The sequence below is a fragment of the Hyaena hyaena genome, unplaced genomic scaffold (assembly GCF_003009895.1).
Source record: "Hyaena hyaena isolate Hyena2069 unplaced genomic scaffold, ASM300989v1 scaffold_1453, whole genome shotgun sequence".
Classification (NCBI taxonomy): Eukaryota; Metazoa; Chordata; class Mammalia; order Carnivora; family Hyaenidae; genus Hyaena; species Hyaena hyaena.
The window spans coordinates 165,553-191,003 of NW_024082085.1; the positions used below are offsets into that span (position 1 = coordinate 165,553).

Here is a 25,451-nt window from a genome sequence, read left to right on the forward strand (position 1 = left end):
ATTGTCATCGTCCATTTCTGTAGATACTCCTGCTGGAATGGGATCTTTCATATTGACATCTGAAATCAAATCCTTGTCCTTTGTCTCAGTTTCTTTTTTTATAAGTTTATTTTTATTTATTTTTTAAAATAGTTTATTGTCAAGTTGGTTTCCATATAACACCCAGTGCTCATCCCCACAAGTGTCCTCCTCCATGCCTATTTCTGCTGGCCAACAAATGTAACAACGATAAAAATAATCATGGCAGGTATTATGTGTTTTCTTTATACAAATACAACTGAATCGTAATACAACCCCAAAAGTTAAGTAAACTATTTAAGAATATCTTTAATGCCTTTGCTTATAACAAGGTTAGTTGCTTTCTAACCTTAAAACAATGTGTGCTATAAATCATGGGCTGCCTCATGCAAATTTTTACCTGGTCAATATGACAAGTTTCCCAAAACTTCATTATATGAAGGAACAAGGTGTTTTAAAAAAGATAAAGAAGTTTTCTACTTACCTACATGCATTGCTCTCAATTTGGAGAGGGAGGGCTAAATTTCTTATATTAGTAACAACTTTGTAACATTTTTCAGCAAATTAGCTACAATATCTTCTTTCATATTTTCCAAAGTGGAGAAAAATACAAACATAAAAATGCCAGAAAAACCCACGATTAAAGAGCAGCACCTTCAATTGTGACTAAAAGGGTGTGCAAGTGTAATAGAAAAGGTTAATAAATAAGCAACAATTCTATTTGCTTCCAAAACTTAATTTATGCTCTTCCTTTTGGGCAAAACTTAATTAAATGAAAACATAAGAATTCATTCTATTAATATCCTCCATTGAACATCTGAAACACTACTTTAAAGTAAAATCACCTTGCGGATATTCTCTGAGAATGAACTGCATGTAGTCAATATCAATGTCAGTCATAACTGAACGCATTCAGGTTGCACACTGGAGCCGGATCTGCCTCTAGGAGAAGTTGACCTTTTGTTTTACAATTTATTTTATAATATTCCTCAGAGCAGTATTTTTAAATCCTATTTAGCTGTAACAGGTGCCAAGATACTCCATGCCAGGAAGGATAATTTTAGCACTACCATCTATTAAAGAGATGAATAAATCTAGAAGAAAGGCACCCTATAATTAAACTGTAACTCTTACCCATGCCAACACAGCATAACTATTATGTAATTGCAGATAACTATCAGGTCTTTAAGTTAAAGTAATATTGCAGGCATTAAATAAAATATCTAGTCATTCATCAAAAATATTCTCTTGTTAAGGTAGTAAAAGCAATGGCATCTGCCTGTGTCAGTCAAAATAGAGCACCATTCATTTATCCAAAGGTGTAAAAACCAGAGTCTTCAATAACGGTTAATTTCTGGAGCTAAACATAACATCTGACTTGCTGGGCCAGCTCAGTGTTCTTTGATATGCACTGCTGAAAACCTCTGTTACGATTTGAGAATGACTCTTGTAGATCTGCTTCTTTTATGGATGACATAAATTATAACCAGTCATTGATTTCAAGGCTGATGGTTCTCAGCATCACCTAGAAACCTGCAGATTCACACACTTCACCTCAATCCCACCGAATCAGAAACTCGAAGGGTAACACCAACAATCACTGTTTTATTAAGCTCCCCAAGTGATTCCAATGCACATTAAAGTTTAAAAATCACCAGAAAATTCAAGTAATGAGGCTTCTGGTGAAAATAAATACTTTACTATTCCTGTGGTGAGTTCTAGATTTTTTGGACATTGCTAAAAATGAATTTGGAAGTTTAAATAGCTCTTACCAAAGACAGATTCAAATGGTTATATTGTAGATGAAAGTACTGAAAGAATTTAGATACTTTAACAAGTTGTATCATGTTTATGATTTTTATGGATAACCAATGGCCAGAGGGGGGAAGAATGTGAACAAAGATTTCTGAATAAGGTTGTAAAGAAAAAAGTCATGATCAATAAATTGAAAGATAGATGAAAAGATAGATCCATTGGATAGAGTTCAAAGAGACAGACCTCAGTAAGAAAAATGCAGCAAAACAAAGTTTAGTTGGGGGCGGGGGTAGGCAGATGACTCCGTCAGTAGAGCATGTGACTCTTGATCTTGGGGTCATGAGTTTGAGCCCTATATGGGACACAGAGATTACTGTTGGGAATGGTTTCTGAACTCATAACTTGAAAAAAAAAAAAAAAAACTTCTGAGGTTAAGGTAAGTTGCACGGACCGTCAGATGGCGACCGAGATCCACCCCCGCTCAATTGTTTCTGCTTGAGCACGGAATCCCCCTCCCCAAGGCACCTTGTTGATTGGTATTTGGAGTGACTTATTCTGGTCTTGATATACTGACTGCACCTTGTGAATGAAGTTACTGTAGGAACTTCTTCTTTTGTGACTATGGGAGCAAACATTTGTGTTTCCTGAAAAACCTGTTTTTCTTAATACTTCCCCTTAAGCAAATAGGCTATTGACCCTTGCTCATAAAGAAGTAACTTTGCCTTTGCTATGCTGAAAACATTGTCTTCTATACTAAAGATAACTTCCCTCCCCATAGGATAAGCATCTACATCACCTACCTCAATCACTATTGATAAAAGTTTTGCATGAATCTTCTACAAATCTATGTTCTGAGAAATTCCTACATATCAAAGAAGTTTGTCATCAGAAATCATTGTCTAAGACAAATGCCACTTCTGTGCCATTCCCCAAACACTTAATTATAAAATAAAGTTGAGCCCCAGTCAGAGCAGAGATGCCTGGGGCATCTGGAGATCATCTGGGGCCTGGTGATCAGAAAGATTCTCGTGACTCTCTCTTTCTCTCTCGCCGACACCATCCATCCTTCAGGGACTTCCCGGACTGGCTGGAGCCGGCCTCTGGCAGTTTACCAAAAATATAACAAAATCTTAACAAAAGAAATTTAGTCTTTACCATCAGGACCTGAGTGACGGGCTCCCACGACATTGGGATGCACGTGTAATCGGCAGAGGCTGATGGAGTAGAAAGCCTGGGGCACTGGTTATGCAGTAATTTGGAAGGTTGCAAATTTTTCTGTCAGTGACTAATGCTATTTCCGTCAAGCTGCACTATTTGCAGTGTCCTGTTTGTGTGAGGAGAATTGGACTATTTCTTATTCCTGTTTCACCTTTATCTTTTCTACTTTTACTCCTTCGCCTCCTCTTATAATTCTTAGGAAATATAATTAACCTGAACTTCTAGCCCTTCTTATGATTTAACTATACTTACTATTGAAAATTTAAAAAAAATTTTTAAATTTTTTTAATGTTTTATTTACTTCTAGGAGAGAGAGAGAGAGAGAGACAGCGTGAGCAGGGGAGGGTCAGAGAGAGAGGGAGTCACAGACTGAAACAGCCTCCAGGCTCCGAGCTGGCAGTCAGCACAGAGCCCGAAGCGGGGCTCGAACCCACGAACCGTGAGATCACGACCTAAGCGAAAGCCGGACGCTTAACCGACTAAGCCACCCAGGCGCCCCTAAAATATTTTTTTAAATTTATTTTTGAGAGAGAGAGTGAGAGCAAGTAAGCACAAGTGGGGGAGGGGCAGAGAGAGAGGGAGACACAGAATTCAAAGGAGGCTCCAGGCTATAAGCTGTCAGCACAGAGCCCAACACAGGGCTTGAACTCATGAACTGTGAGATCGTGAACTGAGCCAAAGTCAGTCACCTACCTGACTGAGCCACCCAGGAGCTCCAACCATACTTAACTATTTAAATCAGGCAGTGGAAACTCAGGTATAGGCAGTTGTATTAAAATGAGCTCAGTGTAGGTAAGAGGAGGCTTAGAGGTCAAGTCTCATGAGAGCACTGAGATCTTAAGATTATTCTCAGAAATATTTATACATATTGGTATTCTTCAATCAGAGCAGTAAGACAAATAATTCTTCCTTTGTATGTTCTCATCATAATAATCAAGAATATTGACTAAAATAAGAAATGAAAAATACTAACAAAAAACTACATACTACAATACTATATCAAAATCAAAACTAAGAGCTTCCATTTTCAGTGAGATGAAGTAGATTAAGACATGCACTTCACTGGGTGCCCCCAGGAGAACTGGGGAAATGCATGGATTAAGCAAAGAAATGCCAAAATTAAAACCATAATGAAGGGTTTATAATAATGTTTGGTAAAATGGATTCAAATGAACCAGAGAGTAAGGCGTGTAGGTATATGTGTCTGTGTGTGGATGCCTGTGAAATCATTTTTCTGTTTAAATTAGAGAAAAAAATAAACATATTCTCTGAAAGAAGCTACCCTTTATTTTCATTACATTTATGAACAGTAGAGACTGGCTCTTCACATTTTTCAGAAGGGTACCCACACTCAGGGCCTTATTCTTACAACTAGGTATTTCACGGCACATTTTAGCGTTCATCCCCAATGTGCCCTGGACATGCTAACAAAGGGATATGCTACGGATCGATGCAGAACTGGACAAAATTACCCAAGGAATGCATTCCCCTGTCCCACAAATCCCCCTTTCAGGCCCAGCTTATCTAACCTCCATAAAATCCCACACTAAACCGAAGGTTCAACTCTTCACAGGAAAAGCAAAACTGATCTTACAGACATGGTCCCTCCCTGGGGTTGGCTGTCCTTTGCTGCACTCACAGACTGGGCACTGTGGTCAAGCTGGCCACCAGTACAAGATGACCCACAGTCACATCGTGTTCAAAGCCTCATCCCAGCAGAACACAAATGATACTTGGCATCATCTAAAACCCGTTCGCCCTGAAAGGGAGAGTAGACAGTTCATCAGGTGTAGAGTGTCCACGAGGTGTGGTTTTCTGGATCTCTACCACTTCAACATTTTTGTCTAACCAATAGGCTCAACACAAAGGATAAATAAAGCGAACAACACATGGCTTTCATCAGAATCGTACAAATAAAACAGGGTCTTCTGTTGCTTGTGTGAAACAAAGTATTTTCAACAAATGCTACTCAAAATGCAAACAACAAATACTGTTCAATAGGTATTTCTTTGGAACCTACTATTTGCCTCACTACGTTCTCCCTGACTAGAATTCATGTGAGAAGGAAACCATCTGTAAAGAATATATCTCTTAGTTCCTAGAACCATGCTTCCCCCACTCCCTGCTCCCCCTAAGAGTCAGGCTTTAGATACTAGTAAAGATAATTTATTATAGCCTTTCAAAATACTGTCTTTCAATGGCGTCTGTAGATCCATCAAACAGTGATGGGATAAACACAATTTAAAAATTTGAATAGTTTAACTATCTTATAATAGAAATTTGTGCTGTCGCTCGTCTGGAGAATATACCATTCTTGGTATGTGAGGGGGTAAAAACGGAATTCTAGATGTGAACTTCTATCATTATATTTTCTCAATCTCTTTCTGTATGGTTCATAAACTGTTGGTTTTCCTTATATATTCTTTTAGAACACGGTTAAGGTGGAAAACAAACCGATAGTGTAAGGCCTGATGCAGAATGGCATGTTACACATTAAATATTTCATTTGATTTGCGCCTCAAATCTCTAACACTTCTAAACCATTTGTTGTTGTTCTTAAACATAGTGCATTTTCAAAATTTGATTACACTTTTGGTAAAATTTACTGAATCTCAAAACTTGTCTTCAAGTTTTAATGAGCTATAAAACCATCTATGCATTCACTACAATTGTCCCCAAAGCATGTACTTGCCATCTGAAAACAGTTTCACTTCCCGCTAGCTATGTATCAGGATTTTTTACAGCATGCACCAATTGTCCTGCTTTGTTTATGTGCTTGCTCTGTAGTGCATGAGAATATATTAGAACTATTGAAGTTCCACAGGGCTGCACATTTCTTTTTCTGCAAAGCTGAATTCCAGTATTTAAATTCTGTTAATTTGGTGAGCCTGGATCCCTTCAAGTTGAATACTGATCTTCCCTTCCTTAGGGGATCTTTAGTAGGCAGGGACCCAATTTATCCTATGGGTATCTATTTAACTTCTTTGAGACAAAATTCATTTTTCCTGTGGTGCTTGTTTTGAGACTAGTCAGGATATGATGTTTCGGGGACTGGGAACGAAATGGGATGTTTACAGGTCTTTCTGCTGTTTCTGTTTTCATGCCATTCTGACAAGATTAATACCACTAATTTCGATGTCATTCATTCCATTAACAGATATTAGTTCTGTCTGAATCTAAACACCACATGGGTAGAAACTCAGATTCGATTCTATTTAATTAAAGTTCTCTCCACGTTCACCATTGGAGTAGATAGACATACCATCTGTTCTGGCTAAAGACGGACTCTGGACACTGTCTGAAATGCCCCCAAGATTCAAAATTATCCTTTGAGTTTATCTCCCTGGATGCTTCTTCACATAATGGGGAGAGAGCTGGAAACAGAACTGTTGTTCATGATACACATTTTTGGATAGTTCATGATGATGATGGTGATGTGTGTGTGGTTGAGAAAAAGAGAAAAACAGAGAGAGCGAAAGAGAGCGAGAGCGAGAGAGAGAGAGAGACTACTTTTCTCAAACCTACAGAAGATGAAGAATGTTCCATGATGCTAGAACCTAAGAGTTATTGACAGAAGCTCTAAGAACACATAAATGGGTTGGGATTGACTGACTGACCTAAACTTCTGCAGGAAAATCTGAAGACTGTTATCGTACATATTAAACTTATGGAAGCAAAACTCATCAAGACAGTGAAAGATATAGCTCTACTAATTGGCGGTATAATTACCAAGAGTCAGCCTGCACAATTGATGGTTTCAGGACATGACCAAGCACACACTGGGGATAATTCAAAGATGCTCACCTGCAAACAAAATAATAACACACACACACACACACACACACTCACACACACACCCTCTCTCACACTGGTCGTCCACGAATCACACACCAAGTTTTTAAGTAGCCCACTGGAACTTAGTGTTTCTACATCTGTTGTGTCATTTTGACACAATTAAAAATATCAATTCCTAACTTTAACTTCTTTTATTAGTGATGATGGTGTTGTAGTTTGACTTATCACTTCAAGATGCACACTGTAACATACTCAGATACAATGATGTAATATCAGAGAAAGGCTCCAAATAATGGAGGAGAGAAGGAAAAGAGGAGATAAAGTTGAAGCACGAATGCCCGTGAGTTGATAATTTAGTAATGATGTCACAGGTATTCATGTTACCCCTCTCTATTTTTGTATACGTTTGAAATTTTCTGCATTAACAAATACAAACTCTTAGGCCCCATCCTGGACACACTGAATAAAAGTTCCCTAGGGTGGAAGCCTCAAATACCTAAGTCTCATCCAAAACACATGTAATCAGGTTTGGGAGTTGGGGACACATCTTAACAAACTCATTACATGAGTCTTATGATCCAGTTAAAATGCTAATTGTGCATTCTATCATTCGTTCCTACAAAATAAACTAACTTGAGTATTTCTTTAGGGACCAACATAAACACAGTCTACTGTGTCTGAATGATTCTCTTGGGAACAGACCCAGATGGATTTGTACGTAGATGATTTATAGGGGAATAAGCCTGTAAGGGGGTGGAGGAAGCAGTACTGAGCAGAGGTAGGAGATGAAACTTACTACCATCCAGGTAGATACAATAATCCAGAGAAGATCTCCAGAGAATACTTTCCAGAATGATCACACATTCAGGTCAGATGACTGGGTATTTGCATATTGCCCTGTCTCACCGACAAGCCCCTGGATGAGGAGCCCCCAGGAATGGGGCGTGAGGTTGGGTGCGTGGTTCTCTTTGAACAAAGGGTAGTTTGTTCTGGAGGAACTCAGCACTTCCCCACCACTCATTGCCCGTGGTGCGGGGTAGGGGGGAAAGGGGATTTCAGTACCTCCGGCCTGAAGAAGACACCCAAGGGATGCTCTAGACTATCCAGTGTATCTCAGAGGATTGAATACTTTGACTAGAATTTTTTTTTTTCCCGGCCTTTATTTTTTCTTATATAACTTTTTAAACCAACACAGAAATGCTGCCATAATAATAATCACATTGTGGCTTTTGGTCACCTTTTTAGTGCTCAAAAATACTCCTCCTCAGCTAAAATACAAAACCAATGTCTCTGAATGTCCTTCAATGTCAATGCAACACAATGCTGGCCTTAGGGACAGGACTACCTTTAATGGCTCAGATGGCGACAATTAGCAGTTTGAGCATACAAGTGATTATTTTTGTGGTTTGTTTCAAGATGATTTTTACAGGTTCAGATATATGATCCTTGATTCCTGCTTGTCCACTTCCATGAGGTGTGGTATTGTGTTACTTCAAGACCCTCAAGGCCAGGTCTGTAATTTGTATGGGATCTTTCACTATTAAGTATCATTAGATTTTTAGTTTTAATGATTCTTATGTTGTGCTCAGAGAGTTTATATAATACATCTAACACTTAGTAGGCATTCAACTTGTTGGCTCTTACTGTGACCTCAGGCCACTCTTTGGGACACTATTAGAAACATTCCAATTTAAAAAAAAGCAAAGTAAACTTTATTTCCCCCTGCTTAAATATAATCAGCTTCAAAGAAATATAAGAAAAAAACTAAAAGACACATTGAATCATGAACCTGTGATCTCTTCTATGTAGTTTTCCCATGGCGAGCATCAGGGCTTCAGACAGAAGCTGCTTTAGGAAACAGTACAACTCGCAGCTCAGAGGTGTGTCCACCAACTGGTAGGTACGCAGTGTGGCAACCGGGCACCTACCACCCAGAGCCCTTCTCCTGGGTGACTCACTGATGTTCCTCCAAGATGAATCCCTCGGTTTCCTTTTCCCAAGGGAAAACACCTCTATATGTTTCTACAGCCCATACACACACACACACACACACACACACACACACACACACACACGCGCGCGCGCGCGCGCGCACACGCATTTTTGTGTTCTAGAAGTTTTCCCTAAAACCACTAATAACATTGTTTCTAAGGGAAACTTTCCCATGTTTCAAACAGATAACTTTCAAACTAGGTTTGGAGCACAATTATCTTAAAAGCAGATAATCCCCTTACTCTCTTTCGTCCCTAATATGTATGTGTGCCTAAATTCCTCGCAGATTTCCTCACATAGTAATGATGCATTTCTAGTTCATAGTGAAAACAATGAGAACTCGGAATGTAGAGTATCACCGCTGAAAGCGTGTCACATCACACACGCTTTATACAACTAAACATAACTTATAAGGACATGAGGTGAGTTATCAATGTGGTATATACTCTCTTTAAACAATATGTGGTATAAAATTGCTTCTGAACACGGAAACTATTTATAACTTAAGTGTACCAACCAAAAATTCCTTATTTATGACACTTCATATCAAAGCAACCAGAGAAAAAGGCATTGTGAGTAGGAAGTAATGTTTAAAATAACTCTTGAACACAACACACGCATGCCACGCTGATAAATGCAAATGCTTTTATATGACCCTCAAATCAAATTAAAGAGACACTTCTTAGGAGAGACACACTTAAATCGTTCCACATTTCCTCCTTTTTCTCTCATGTGAAAATGTCACCTTAAGAGTAATTTTTTTTGGAATGAATGTTTTTTGTGTTTTGTTTTATTCTTCTGAGTATCTTCAGGTAAATTATCTGCCAAGATTTTACTGATAGGGGATTTCAAGTTCTGTGGGCATTTATTGCCACTCTTTGATGTTATCAGTGAAAATGTCTGCAGTCCCTATAATAATTATTCCTTGATTATCTTGACATACAGCGTGCGTTTTCAACTTCATTAAGATGAAAACAGCTATCCTGTGTATTATTTACTAACCTGGGCCAGTGTCTCACCTTAAATCATCAACACTGCCACTGAACAGCTGTGAGCTTCAGCAAACTCCCTGAAACCGCAACAGAGCTCTTATAAATTTAATTCACCTTTCTCTCGCAACGGGCAGCACATAAAACCCTCCCATTAATCCATATGAAAGCACAGTTGTTGTTTAAAGAAAATCTACAGTGGGAAGGGGTGTCAGGAAAGGTCCCTTTGAGGACGTGCTGCTTTGGCTGAACGCTGGATTTGATGGATGACAACGTGTCAACCGCTGGAAGGTCTGAGAGGAGTGTTTTATAACGGCATGAACAGCAAAGTTTGGGCAGGAGAGGAAACTCCGAAGTTCCAAGGAGCGGGATAAAAGAGCTGACGAACCACAAACAGGCGGGGGTAAATCGTGTGTGGCCTCGGAAGCATTATCCCGCCACCGGGTTTTGCGTTCCCACCCTAATCAGAAGCTGCTGGACTATTTTGAGCATGCAGGTGACTTGAACACATGGATGCTTTTCAGCGATTGCCCTGACTGCCAGGTGAAAGGTGGGCTGGAGGAGGCAGGAGTGGGAGCGGGTTAGGAGGGGGCTGTGGCCTCTAGGACATGTCCTCCGAGGGTCGTGAAGGCACCACGACCTAACATTACTGAGGGAGGAAATAAATCAGGGGGCTTGCCACTGGCCCATTTATTTCCCTTCTTTGAGTATCTTTGCGGACGACATTAGTAAATAAATTGCAAAGCAGAGGGATTACTATTAGGTTGTCTATGAATCAAACTGTTTGGAGCTTTCACAGCAGAGAAATAATATGCTTCCAGAAAAAGCACTAACAAGCCAGCTCCACATATTTGAGGTTTCTAGTTTTATTATTTTTAAAGTATGTATTTTATGAGAGAGAGAGAGAGAGAGAGAGAGAGAGAATGAGAATGAATGAGAGTGAAAGGAGAAGGGGCAAAGAAAGAGAGATTGAATCCCAGCAGATTCTGTGCTGTCAGCACAGAGCCTGATGTAGGGTTCAAACTCATGAACCGTAAGGATCATGACTTGAGCCGAAATCAAGAATCAGATGCTAAGTCCACTGAACCACCCAAGTGTCCCTTGAGGTTTCTAAAAAAATAAAGTCATATGTAAACACTCTAAAAAGCTGTATTTGGGGTGCCTGGGTGGCTTAGTCGGTTAAGCGTCTGACTTTCGCTTAGGTCATGACCTCGCGGTTCATGGGTTCGAGCCCCGCGTCGGGCTCTGTGCTGACTGCCAGCTCAGAGCCTGGAGCCTGTTTCAGAGTCTGTGACTCCCTCTCTCTCTGACCCTCCCCTGCTCATGCTGTCTCTCTCTCCTAGAAATAAATAAAACGTTAAAAAAAAAAAAAAAAGCTGTATCTATCACTTTTCCAGATATTATTCATTTAATTATTTTTGTGGTGACCTGAGTTGAACACCCCACTTTATTGTTGTGTTATGGCCACACATATACTTCAACACAGTTTAAACTGTTGAAATACATGATCATATCCTTCATTAGTCATTTTTACCTAGAGGAATTAAGCAAAGGGATTTGTGACATCAAGGTGATTTTTCTTGTAAGAAACCATATCCGATAAAAAGATATTTCTTACAGAAGAATATTTCATTTTGAAGTTAAAATGCAGAGTTTGAACTAGACTCTGAGAACAAGACCTGAGGTGAGATCAAGAGTCTGATACTTAGCCAACTGACTCACTCAGGCACCCTGGAGAAGAACTTTTATGTAGGTGTTTTTGTAAACTTTTTTAAAGTAATACTTTATATAAAATTCCAAACATAAAACCAATAAATAAATTTAGATGCACTAACTTAAGGCACACTATGCAGCTATTATTTTTCTGCGGTTATTTCTAAAGTAAGTTATATCTGCATGAAAATGAAAATTTCAATTTACTCCAAAAAATAAATGTTTACTGAGTATCCTACATTTGAGGCACTATTCCAGGAGCCTGGGATAAAGGAACAAGGAAGGGAGGCCGGGTCCTGTTCCACGGTGTATGCAGATCCCAATAACCACACAGACATTAATCCAGGAAACAAATCAATGACCAAAAAATCCCCACATAGCACACTGAGCAGCAGAAAATAAAACGAGGTCATGCATTCCCCAACCCATAGAGAAGCAGGATAACTTTAGACTGTCTGGTCCTGGAGGGCTTCTCTGAGGAGGTACCATCTGAAGCTGAAACCAAGTAACTAAAACACTAAAATGAGGAAAATATCGGCAGAGAACAGTCCAAAAAGAGGCAGATGAGAGTCGATGCCCTCACCTGAAAGAGCATGATACAATCGAGGACAGAGAGAAGGCCAGGAAGCAGGGGGAAAGTGAGGTCAGTGTACGTGTGTTGGCGCTGCTATAACAGAGTACGTACCATAAGCTGGATGGCTTGTAAGTGACAGACGTTTCTCACAGTTCTGGAGGCTGGGACCCCAAGAATGAGGCGCCTGCCCTATCTGTGTCCAGTGAGGGCCCACTTCCTGGTCCACAGATGGCCATCTTCTTCCTGTGTCCTCACTCCTGAGAGGGAGGATGGTCTCTTGTCTCAGGGAACTAGTCACATCCGTGGGGGCTCTGCCCTCTTGACCGAGTCACCTGCCAAAGACTGCACCTCTGAACACCATCACACTGGTTATTAGGTTCCTTCCTATGAATTTTGGGGACACAAGCATTCAGGCTACACAGTCAGTAATAAAGGACTGATTGGACCACATAAAGCATTATCAGAAGACTCTTAGATACACTCATTTAATGAGAGGCAGGGGAGTGACATAATCTGATGTCTTTTTAAAAAGACACCATTCAACCAGATTTCAGGCAGACCTGACAGCCAAGTGTAGTAGGATACTAGGCCAGAATTTGTGATGGGTTAATTACATATTTGCCTTACACTGATTTGGGTTTTCTGCTATGCAGGATCTATTACCCCTTCTTAAGAGTATCTCTGTCTTAGAGAATTTACCTTTGCCCATTGGACAGTTTCATCAGGGGCTCTGTATTGGGTTGTCCATAGAAATAGAACAGAATGGGATGTTTGTATATATGAGTCTCTAGAGAGAGAGAGGATACAGGCACAAGTGTTTACTTAGTTATCTATATCTCTATTTACAGAGAGGGAGACTGACAGATTCATTTTAAGGAATAGGCTCATGCCACAATTGTGGAAGACAACAAGTCAGAAACCTGCTGGGCACTTCAGCAGGCTAAAAACACAGGGAACAGACATGAAAGAGTGAGTCCAAAGACTATCTGCTGGAAAAACTCCCTTCTCTTTGGGGAAAGTCAGTCAAGTCAGTCTTTTATCTTAAGGCCTTCAAGTGATTGGATGAGGCCCACCCATATTATAGAAGATAATCTATTTTACTCAGAATTTACTGATTTAAATAATGTATGTTAAAAATGCCTTCTAAGCAACACCAAAATATATTTCAACAAATATCTGGGTCTCCTCACCTAGTCATATTAGCATAAAGAAGTAATCATCACAGGACCTATTTCTCCTAGACAAAGAACAAGCATGGGGTTCAAGCTAGGTCAAGCAGATGCTGTCTCTCCTAACTATGCATCTGAGTAGAGGTCACAGAAGCACATCCTGTCCCCTGGTCACACCTAGACCACATGATCCTGCCCCTCCAGCCATAACACACATAGTTGTGTTGTGTGCTCTCCAATCTCCCTTATGAATCCCTTTAAGCACCATCAGTATTCTGGGAGGTGCCAGAAAACATCCAACACTTCCTTTTACCTGGGCCAGAGTCATTTGGTTTCTTTGGAAAAAGCAAACAAACAAACAAACAAACAAACAAAAAAACCCCATAAACTCTAATTGCCTCAAGCAGGGTCCAGATATTTGGAAAGACATGATACTAATGGTCATTTTGGAGATTGGTCTTTGAGGATGAAGGGGTTCCAATATTTAATGTGCATAATTAAACATCTTCCCCTCATAATTTACAATTAAAAGCCAATCCTTTCTAAATTAAAATAAATAATGAAACAATTTCTAAATGAGGAAGTGAGACGAAAGCAGAATTTTCAATATTATATGGAGCGGAAGTCCTCTCATTAATGGAGTTGAAACCCCAGAGGCCCATCTGTAGAACTGGAGCTTTGTGGGATAGTGTTAAAAAGGTTATTGAAATCCATTGTTTTTGCATTCATAAAAAAAGAAAGAGAGAACAGGATCTTTGTGTCCCGGGAGCACATTTACAATTTGATCCATTGATATATTTTTGGCTCACAGTATTACCTTGTGGCATTTGCATCAGTGGCTGCCTCTTCCCAAAGCAATAATATATTGCATAATTAATTCAGCATAAGTGGGGACTGTGCCAAATCTGTTTATTTAAAAAAAAAAAAAACTATACTGTTCTTCTCAATAAAAGTGCCAAAATTTTGTTTAAAGGACCATACTGAAATAATTATGAATAGCACAGTCAGAACATACACAACTCCATTTTTAATGCTGGAATTTCAATTAAAAAATAGCTAGACAACTAGCATGAATTAGCAACTTCCCCCCATGAGTCTCCAAGTAAAGAGAGAGCTTTGGAGCTTATCTGGTATATGATGGGAATATTGAAGCTTTTTATTTTAAAGAGTGAAAGACCAGATCAGAATTGTATTTCAAAAACACAACTGCCTTCAGTGAGACGACGGTTGAGGGTCCAGAGTTGAAAGTATGTCTTTAAATGACTATTTTGGCAGTGGAAGTAGGCATCGCACGTATGTGAGCAACATCTCATAGATAGTGCCAAACATTTCTCTGGAAACTACTTGAGTTTGGGATAGGGGTCACTGAAGTTGATATCCAAATCCATGATGTTTTCAAGGGTAACAGGATGTGACACAAGAAAAGGAAGGATGAATTAGAAAGGATAAGAAAGCATCAGTGGAAAATACAAGCAGAAAATACCTAGAAAGAGTGAGAAATGTATGCTTAGAGATCTAGAAAGAGTCCAAGTCAGAAAACACTTCTGATCTTCCCTATTTTGAGAAAAACGGAATCCACTGGCATCAGTTTCATGAATCCTGATGAAAACTATAGTGAAAAAATTTTTTGTTTCAAAGGACAGAAGTCTGAAAAAATCCCTAAGATTTAAGAATAAGAAAAGAAAAATAATAAGTTAAACAAATAAGTAAATAGAAACTCAAGTAGAGAGATTTAATGGGGGCTGGGGGACAAGTCATCAAAGACACGGGAAGAGACACCCAGAACAGAAGAACCAGTATTTTCATAAAAGGTGAGAGGAGGACATTCCTGGATTGTAACACATTTAATGAGCATGAGTCAAGAGGAAATTATAAATGTTGTGCACCAGTGCAGATGGCCACTCTTGGAATAACTGGGGAAACATCCCTGGAAGGAGAGAACACCATGAATATAGGACAAGAGCTGCTCTTGACAAGTAGGTGAACACCAGAGTTTGCTGAAATGGGTCACAGTGGCGGAGGTGTTCATGGCCACATCATCCTGCTACCCAACCCGACATGGACGGGAAGAACTCATTCAAGCCTGGCTCCTACACCAGATGACCACACCTGGCCAGCCACTATAGCCAACACACAGGACACTGCATGGCAGAGTAAATAAATAGTAAATAAAAAAAATGTAATACATTGATTACATCTAGTAATCACATAGATAATATGTCAATATTATCATATAAATACTATAGTCATTCTCTCCGGGGACAGGTTACTCAGCAAAATACCAACCAGTCAACCAAACAGTAAGTTAACTCTTCAATTCAGAGAGGAAAAAAAAAAAAAAAAAACTGAGTAAGGAACTGCCGTATCTTTGTGCTTCAACGGAAAATAGGGAAAATAGAGCTGTGGATTCTGTACTCTCCAAATTCTACAGAATTGTTCTGTAACACTAGCAAACTTCAATAAGATAGGCATAATAGTGACTTTATAGATTCAAAAAGTGAGAACAAGGGCGCCGGGGTGGCTCAGTTGGCTGAGCTATGAACTGTTGGTTTTGGCTCAGATCATGATCTCGTGATTTGTGAGTTCAAGCCCCAGGTTGTGCTCTGCGCTGACAGTGCTGAGCCCATGTGGGATTTTCTCTCTCCCCTTCTTTCTGCCTCTCCCCCACATTTACACACACTTTCTGTCTCTCTCAATAAATAAATTAACTTTTTTAAAAAGTGAGAATAAATTTACACAATACGGAGAAGTTTTCATCTACTTCCTGTTGTCATCTCCTCAATTAGCACAGAGTTGAGTGTATGTTAGGGACCGCTAGATATCCATCACAGTAATAAATGAATAATAATTAGCACAGGTCTACAAATTGCTTTAGTACCCAGAGACATCATGTATATATATATATATATATATTTTTTTTTTTTTACATATTCAATATAATATTAAGCTTGGTGTTTGTGAAGACATTAATTTTTGCCAAAGACAGTTTTCTGTCATAGAAAAACACATAAAACATTTATTAAAGTTTATAAACACGTGATGATTTGCATTCCACTAAACACTCGATTTTTATTATACCCTGGTTCATGAGTTAAACACTGTGCTAGCTCCTGTTGTACAGTTTTCCTGAGGTGATAAACTCTGCATGCTTTGTGGCAGAGCTAAGAATGGTTTTTCATGTCAACAATACCACTGACGTAATGGGTAGGAAATTTCATATCAATGCAGAAGGTGAACAGGTGTCCAAGCTTTCAAAATGTGAAGAATTAGTTCAGAAAAGGATCAGCAAGTATGTAATTACAGTCATCATGTCTTGTGTAGCTGACATAAATGATTAGTTCTCTCGCTCTGAACAGCAATGCTTTACTTATTGAAATTTCCAGAAATTTTAGCAAAATGTGTAAAGGAAACTTTTAAAAAAGGAATAAAGAAAAAAAAAGACAGACATAAAGACAGCAATGTGAATGTGAAACTCAAAACCCAGCTCCAGTTCTTAACCCTAGTGAAGTAGAAGGGACCCAAAGCAGCAGGTAGAAATGCACAAGGAACCTGGATGGCATCCCTGGATTAGATCTTACTTTCCAACCATTGCTGTGAAAATATTTCCTTCCCTAGATGATCTTACAATGCGTCTTCCACCCTCCTCCTATCAGGAGATGGTACATACTGTTAGTCCCTGAATCTGGGAGAGGTTTAGCTACAACAGACGGGGCAATGCAAAGTAGGAGTCCAGTTCATGGAAGTTCTACCTAATACCCCTGGGAAGCTCCCTCTTAGAACCCAGCACTTTGCTGTGAGGAAGCCCTGTCAGCCAAAGGCCCCATGAGGAGACTGAATGAAGCCTCCAGCTCCTGGCCCTGGCTGAGCTCCAGCCAACAGTCAGAGTCGACTTGCTAAGTTAACCATTCTGAAAGTGGTATTTAGGCATCAGGCACGGTGCCCCAGCTGATGGAGCAGAGATGGGTTGGTCCCGCAAGTATGGCAAACCTGCAGCTTTCATGAGCAAATTTAAAAATTATAATTTGAAGACAAGCAAGTCTTGGTGGTGGGTTCATGCAGCGATTGATAATCAGATCAAGTGCCTAATTTTACAAGTAAATATGCCCCTTATTAAATAAATATTTGCCTAACTATTCAAATAGGTAAAATTAAAAATCTCCATTTCACAGAACATTAAACAATGGGTCAATCTGTTAAGAAGGATGATGAAGCATAAAACCTGATCATCCTGATTTTTCTAGCAGAGCGTTTAATTCAAGATACATGACTTTAAAAGAAAACCCTTTTGGGGCATCTGGGTGGTTCAGTCAGTTAAGCTCAGTCACTTTAGCTAAGATATGATCTTGTGGTCTGTGAGTTCAAGCCCTGCATCAGGCTGTGTGCTGAACAGCTCACAGCCTGGAGCCTGCTTCGGATTCTGTATCTCCCTCTTTCTCTGCCCCTACTGGACTCGAGCCTCTGTCTCTCTCTGTCTCTCTGTCTCTCAAAAAGCAAGTAAATGTTAATTTAAAAAAAAAAAAAAGACAGCTTTTACTTATTAGTTGTAAGGCCAAGAAAAGCTTGGGATGCCTGGGTGGCTCAGTCGGTTAAGTGTCTGACTTCGGCTCAGGTCATGATCTCATGGTTCGTGGGTTTAAGCCCTGTGTCAGGTTCTGTGCTGACAGCCAGCTCAGAGCCTGGAGTCTCCTTTAGATTCTGTGTCTCCCTCTTTCTCTGACCCTCCCCTGCTCACACTGTCTCTCTCAGAAATAAATAAAAGCATTTTAAATTTTTTTTTTTTAAAAAGGCCAAGAAAAGTTATGTAAGCTCTGTATCTCAGACATGTCATCTGCCAAGTGACCACAATAGTGGTAGCTGCCAACCAGATTCCAGTTAATATTCCTGTAGAGTTTAGCACAGTTCATGACAAACTGAACAATCTTTATAACCAGTAGTCACTATTATCATTTACACTTCTCCCCCAAATCTGGAGCATGGCCTTGTCTTTACCATGAAACTCACAGGAATGACAGAGATGCTTAGTTTGCTATCTGGAAGGGAGAGGAAGGGATGCTCAGAGATGCTTTATAAAACCGATGCCCTCTGCTTCCCAGACACCAACAAGGCATCGAGTCCTATTAAACGGTCATTACGCTGACCCAGCTGTCTTTAGTCACTGAGTCCCTATGCCCCTTCTCTTGCTCCTCATTGGTATGACAGCTACATAAATTAACTCAAAAATTAACTAATACTAAAATATTTTCCTCACAATTTCAATTAAGCTTTCAAAAAATAATGTTCACTCTCATTAGTAGTCTTCTTGCTGGTATATTCAACAAAATCACACCATGGAAAATAACCACAGGCGATCTATAACTGTTTGTCCAGACAAGTTCTACATTAGCCTTTCTGTCTTCGAAATCACTGCATTTGGCTGAAAATTTGTATTATTTTCTTCATTAAATGCACGTCGTAACATTTATTCCCACCCCCCACCCCACCCCAGCTTTTTTGGTTAACACAAGCCAACTAGACCAGGAGTTATTTATGTTGGAAGACACAAGAGTACATCTCCACCATTTAGGATCTACTAGACCTTAAAGGAAGGCTCAGAGATGGAACACTGAATAAGGATCCTTAGAAGTGCGTAGAATGCAACATAATTTACACTTAGGAGAAGGAATTTCTTTTTTTATCCTTTCAAAATCTCAAATACAGAGAGGATCCCCCAAACCACAGTTCTTATGTGTTTAAGAGGAAAAAAGAAAATCAAATGCATCCCAACAAAGTCTGACATCCTGAGCCACATTCCAACCCAGAAAGCTAGTGCTTTCCAGAAGAACTGCAAAGACATTAGTCAAACAAAGATGTTCACCTCCTAGGAACGTGGCTTCTTAAGAATAATAATTCTTAAACAGAATTATTATTATTATTTTACTTTTAAGGGAGAAACTGACAATTTAGTTTAAGCAGGATATCTATTCGCCTTATAACTTTTATTCTTAGGTATAAATATTTATTACCCAGGTAGGCCCAAGCTGTGAATGCCAAGCTGACAGCAACTTATAGCTCTATTAGCATATTGAAAGAACAGTTGCAGAATCGAGTGTAGAAGATAAGTATTCAGGCCTTACCTTTCTGCTTCTTTAACATCCATCTTTAAGGGATAGAAATGTTCATTCATAATTCATTAGCTTCCACCTCCAAACAGCCAACCAAAATCTCCAACAACATTTTAGAACTCTAAGAGGCTTAAAAATACTCTATTGACCTGTACGTCTTCTGGCTGAAGACTTGTACATTTAAGGAAATACTGAAAACAGTTCTTGGAGTTTCCTAGAACATGTTGGCAACTGAACTCTGTTATGATTTATAGGTGGAAAGAATAAAATAATCAGGTCAAATGGGCAGTTGCTTCACGACACACATTCAACTTTGTAAATGAAGGACTAAGGTGTGGTGACCAAACTTTGCCATACTCTCTAAAATGGTTTTAGACATAAATACTTTTCAACACCCACACAGTGCAGTTTGCTCTTCTCTCCTAATACATCTGCCAAATACTTGAATGGGGTGTCATTCAAAGAGGTGTAAGTAAAGGGAAAGAACGCGAGTATATTTACCGGAGTTCTGAGCTCAGGTATGGCAGCTTGGTAGGTGAGCGGACGACAGTCACGGGTGTTTGGCACAAGGACGCAAGGAAGAAACATCGGACCCAAGTCATCTCCGTCCAGAACATCCACCGTGAGCGTGGTGGTGGTGGTTCGCCGCTCATTCAGATTTTGTGCCCGGTCCTGGGAGAGAGGAAAACAGAGAAGAAAAACAAAAACAAAAAATAACGAGTGGACTTCACGTTCCCATCAGCTTGAATAGACTGGAGACAGGATTCTTCCTGATCATGAGCACCTGATCTCTCTTAGAGCATTTACATTAGAAAACGTGCAACTGCAAATAATTGTGCTGCCCTCTCACAGGGCAATCTTCTCCCAGCTCAAACCTCTTCCAGGTGAACCATCCAGCGCTCTTCTTCAAGGACCTGGGAGCTGCCCCTTTGGAAAGTAATCACCAAAGAAGACTGAGTCCCCACATCCCTGTCTCCGTGGGAGAGTAGGAGTCTAACCTCCATGCGGACGCTTGCTCCACATTGTGAAAATATCTCCCATCCTTAAGACATGAAACAATTCCACTTCTCCTTTGGAAAGGCCAATTAGCAAACACCCTTGGCTCTTGAGTCCTCCACTGTAACCCCAGCCTGGTTCTCTCTCTGTGTTTTTTAATGATAGTTCAAGCCATCTAGAGACATTTTAGATGAATTTTGGTTATTTGCAAAAAAAAAAAAAAAAAAAACAACAAAAATGTAAACAAAAACCCCAAATACACACACAAAAATATAAAATAAAATGAAGGGAGAAAAAAGACAAGAGAAGAAAACCCGCCAGATGTGCTATAGTCTCAACAGATAAATGCTGTTTAATGGCTCACCTAAGTTTTTCTGGTATAAGGTATTTTGAAACTAGCATTGCTTTTCTTCTGATAGGACGATGCTGTCACTGAAATAACTTAGTTTTCCAAGCTTTCAGGTGACAACTGTCTTATTTTGCTTCTTTACTGTTTGGGATTCTAAAGCCACAGCTTCTAGGAAAGGTACCCTTGTAGCAATAATGGGAATTATCTATTCAATATTCTCTCTTTTTCACTACATTATGGAACAATGAGAACAGGTGGATACACAGCCATGTTGATGTGCCAAATGCCGCTGAATTGTTCACCTCAAAATGGCCAATTGTATGTTTTGTCCATTTTCCTCATTGACTTTTTAAAAAAATAGTATACTTGGCTGCCAGGAAAGAGGTGGGAGGGATGGAAGGAATAGGTGATGGGAATTAAGGAGTGCACCTGTTGTGACAAAGACTATGGAGATACGTTAGTGTGGAATCACTGTGCTGTATTCCTGAAACTAATAAAACACTGTACTTTTAAAAAATATACTAATAGACTGATATTTATTTTGCTGCTTATAAAGCATTTTCCTGTGTGACATTTACCAGACATCACTATTTTCTTACCAGTTAAAAATAAGCTTTGTGTACAACACTGCACTTCAGTTCTGCTCTTTCCCAATCCGGTTGCTCAAGAAAGTGTCATAAGGAAGTGTTGTTGGGTAAAATCTCAGAAGACAGAAAAAAATCTCTACTGGTGGAATTTTGTATAAGTAACCATTCAGGACTATAACTCTGCAACTCCACCTTCTTTCATGTTTAGAACCCTTAGAAGATAGATTGTGGTCAAATTGTGGGGGGAAATGTTTGAATTTCTAGAGTGTGAGGACCATGAAGAGACTCAGAGTTGATCTAAAGATTATTTTCAAGATATTTGACATTGAACATATACAGAAAGAAGTTTTCTTTTATCTCACTAAAAACCAGAAACTTATGGAAATGAGGCTGCCACGAATCCCAGAGGGGTGTTTTAGGGGCTGGTTACAGACACTGAGAAAACAAATGAACCAAACTAGAAAACACTTAGCACCTGTGTGAACACACGTTCCCACAATGTCCTTACCTCCTCTTCTCCCTAGAAACCCCTAGAAACCTCTTCTCCCTACTCCCCCAGTAAGTGAGGCTCTAAACACTCATCCTGAACAGTGCAAGGAGTCATTTCTTCTGTTTGCCCCATGTGCATATGAACAGACTTTTTTTCTATTATTCTATCTTTTGTCCCTGTAATCTGCAAGTCCCCAGTTAGTCAGTCTAAGAGGGTAGAGGGCAGGTTTTCCTTCTCAAAATAGGGGTGAATATAATTGAGATTAATCATTACAAGATTATACCAATAATTATGATTGGTTGAATTTACAAGGTATAGAGGTTCTTAAGAAGTCCTTCTGTAATTCTAAATTTTTCTATTCCATTTATTTTATTCAGTACAGTTGAAAGTACAGTAGAAGCAGCAGTGGCATATGAGATAATTTTGGTGCTCCACAAATCAGTTTTTAAAATCACACTTTAGGGCGCCTGAGCGGCTCAGTCAGTTCAGCGTTTGACTTAAGCTCAGGTCATGATCATGCAGTCTGTGGGTTTGGACCCTGTGTCTGGAGCCTGCTTCTGATTCTGTGTCTCCCTCTTTCTCTGTCCCTCCCCTGCTCATTCTTTGTCTGTTTCTCTCAAAAATAAACATTACAAAAATTAAATATACATATGTATATATATATATATATATATAATACTTTAAATGTAGGAGTTTTGAGTACAGACAGAAAATAACTATTATTATTATTAAAGTACAGTTGACACACAATGGCACATTGGTTTCAGGTGTACAACACAGTGATGCAATGTGTAATACTGTGCCATGTCCATCACACCTACAGCTGTCATTGGTCACCACACAAGTATGACAGTATCACTGACTCCATTCCCTGTGCTGTGCCCTTCATCCCCATGACTTACTAATTTCATATCTGGAAGCCAGTGTCCCCCTCTCTCCTTAACCCACTTTGCCCCTCGCACACTCATCTCCCCTCTGACAGTTACCATTTTGTTCAAAATACTAACTTGGCATTTATTGTAAATTTTAAAAGGTACTTATTGTATTTTTATTAGGTATTTATTTTAAATTTTAGAAACCACAACTGGCTCATCAGATCTGCCATTTTAAAATTATGATTGCTTAGAATGAAGTTTTTCAAAAGACTAAAGCAATCAAAGCTGATAAAAATATTAACATTTGATGTGATATGGATGTGGAAAAAACATTTGAATACCCCATAAGTAGTATCTCTGCACTTACATGCCACCCAACCTTGCCTCTTAAAGGTCATCACCAAGTGACTCTAGTAGATTGCGTTGAGTGTTTATCAAACTCTTTCAGTCTGTCAGCAACAAATCTAACTGTTCTCTGCCTCTGCAGTCCTTAAAATGGGTACAAGTACATAAGGATGGGTGTATGTAGAGTTACCAAAATACATAATATAGACTTCTATGTCATATGTCACCAGCTAGACCCCAAGACTTGACCTTGACTGCCCACCTGCTTGTACTCACCAACCTTTGTCTCACATTTTCCCTTAAGCTCTTCTCTCCAGCTTACTCTTGACTCAGGCAAAGGAAAGTGAAACCTCCCCTCAAGTGAGTGACTGTCCAGACAAGACCTCCAGCCAGCCTGGCCTGGCCCGGCCCGACCAGTTTGAACTTCACCCCTTACTCACAACTGCACCAATGGGCCATGGCGAGACCTCCAGAACACTGAGAGCCACGTCCACCGCATTGTGAGGCTAAAGTCTTCACTCAAGGGGGAGCGCAAATCTCATGACATAACAAACAATGTGTGTACAAGCAGGTTTCCATAAGACACATGCAAGACCTTATGCCTGCCTCTACAGGTGATGACGACGCTCCCCTCTCTAAATATTCCTCCTAACCCTCAACAAAGGAACCACCCACCCTTCCTGGAGGGGTCAGGGCTTCCATTCCCTGCAATCTCCTCATTGGCTGCAAATAAAGTTTTCTTTGTGAAGCATTTCATCTGGCACCGACTCTGACTCACCAAGGAGCGACTCATGTTGGTTTGGTTCTGATAGTGGGAAAAGTTACTGTCTACCAAGTGTTGATTGATAAAACATTAATTTTTTGTTTAAGGGGAAAGACCCCCCCATTTTTAAGTTTATTTTTATTTTTGAGAGACAGAGCACAAGTAGGGGAAGGGCAGAGAGAGAGGGAGACAAAGAATCTGAAGCTAGCTCCAGGCTCTGAGCTGTGCTCCAGGCACAGAGCCTGACATGGGACTTGAACTTGTGAACCAAGAGATCATGACCTGAGCTGAAGTCCGACACTTAATGGACTGAGCAACCCAGGCACCTCTAACTTTTTACTTGGAGAAAAAAATAGTAATGAAGCTACTGTCAGGGAGGAAAAAAATGCTCTCCATCCTTGTAGCTTCTTGGCTGAGATCCCATGCAACAGAAAACAGATTAGCAGGGCAAAAAATGGTTTAATGATATGTAGTCCCCCTGTATACACACACATATACCCTGGGATACTGGGCAACTCCCCAAAATGGCCCACGCTGTCACCTTAAGCACCATCCCCAACTACAGACAAAAGAAGATGCTGGAGCTGGAGAGTGGGGAAAGCCAGGTTTCAGGCATGCACAGTAAACAAGGCCCGCCCCTCTGACAGAAGGGTCCCCAGATTTAGTCCTTCTCTTCTTCCTGGAGGGAGAGAGACAGCCTTGCAGGGAGATTTCCAGTGTTCGCACCAACTCTACGTGGTCTTCGGACTTTCCCTGTTTTCTGCTGTTATGAAAACACAATTCTTATGCCAAGAGAGGCATATTTTGGGGTAACAAATTCTGCACCTCTCCAAGTCTACACGCAGAGAGGTGGCACTGAAACATACGGACAGCCCTTCTATGCACACGGATATTCCCCATGATTGGTCATTAACATATATAACATAAGGAGGGGTAGGAAAGTAAGTCTCTTGCTTGCTGCGCACTTGTGAGCCCATGGAAGGCTTTAATCCGTGATCTTCTTCTCTCAGTTTAGAACCAAATTTGATCTTAAAAATTCATCTAAAACACAGCCCCTGGAAATTCAGATAAAAACTGAAATGAAAAGAACTTTTTGCTCTTTCTAGTAAAATGCTACTCTGAAAATTATTCTAGATAAAAGAAGTAACCTTCTAAATTGGGAGTGGTATAAATAAAACATAATTATCTGCATAAATATTTTATGCGGTTTCCCTAAGTCTGTATTTTCATCCTTTGCTATGTGAGAATCTAAAAACATATTAAAAACTAACACCTCCCATTCCTTCCTTCTTTTCTACCATTTTCATTCCTTATTTCTCTTGTTTCCTTTACAAAAGTAAGGCATTTTACATTTTTAAATATTAAAAATAAGATACTTCATTAGTTTAAAAACTAGGACTATAATTGGCAAGCAAGAATATGTCTCTTTTAAAAGGTATTCAAATTTGACTGGTTAATTTGTATTTTCCCAATGTGCATTATTATTTCATGTATCGTGTACACATTTGCTAACATTAAACACTAACTTCCATGAAACCTTTAATCAGCTGCCACACAGGTCACTGTTTAACAATTTTGAGTTCAGCTGGCAAAGAAGTGCAGGCAAAAGAAAGAATAATCCAGCATAAAGGCCGATACCCAAGAATTTAAAAGCATATGTGTATTCAACACAGAATCAAGAAAGTCATTAGGAATATTCAGTAGAGTGTGGGATCTGACTGC

At 39.7% G+C, this 25,451-nt stretch overlaps 1 protein-coding gene across 1 annotated transcript in view; it reads right to left on the bottom strand.

The window, feature by feature from the left end:
• LOC120225622 (protocadherin-15-like) overlaps positions 1-25,451 on the bottom strand; it is a gene marked incomplete at its 3' end in the record, with an annotated part of 247,527 nt that overhangs the window by 163,610 nt on the left and 58,466 nt on the right. The window contains exon 6 of the mRNA XM_039223805.1: positions 19,826-19,996. Within this exon, the coding sequence (XP_039079736.1) occupies positions 19,826-19,996 (171 nt within the window). The remainder of the gene's footprint in view (positions 1-19,825; positions 19,997-25,451) is intronic.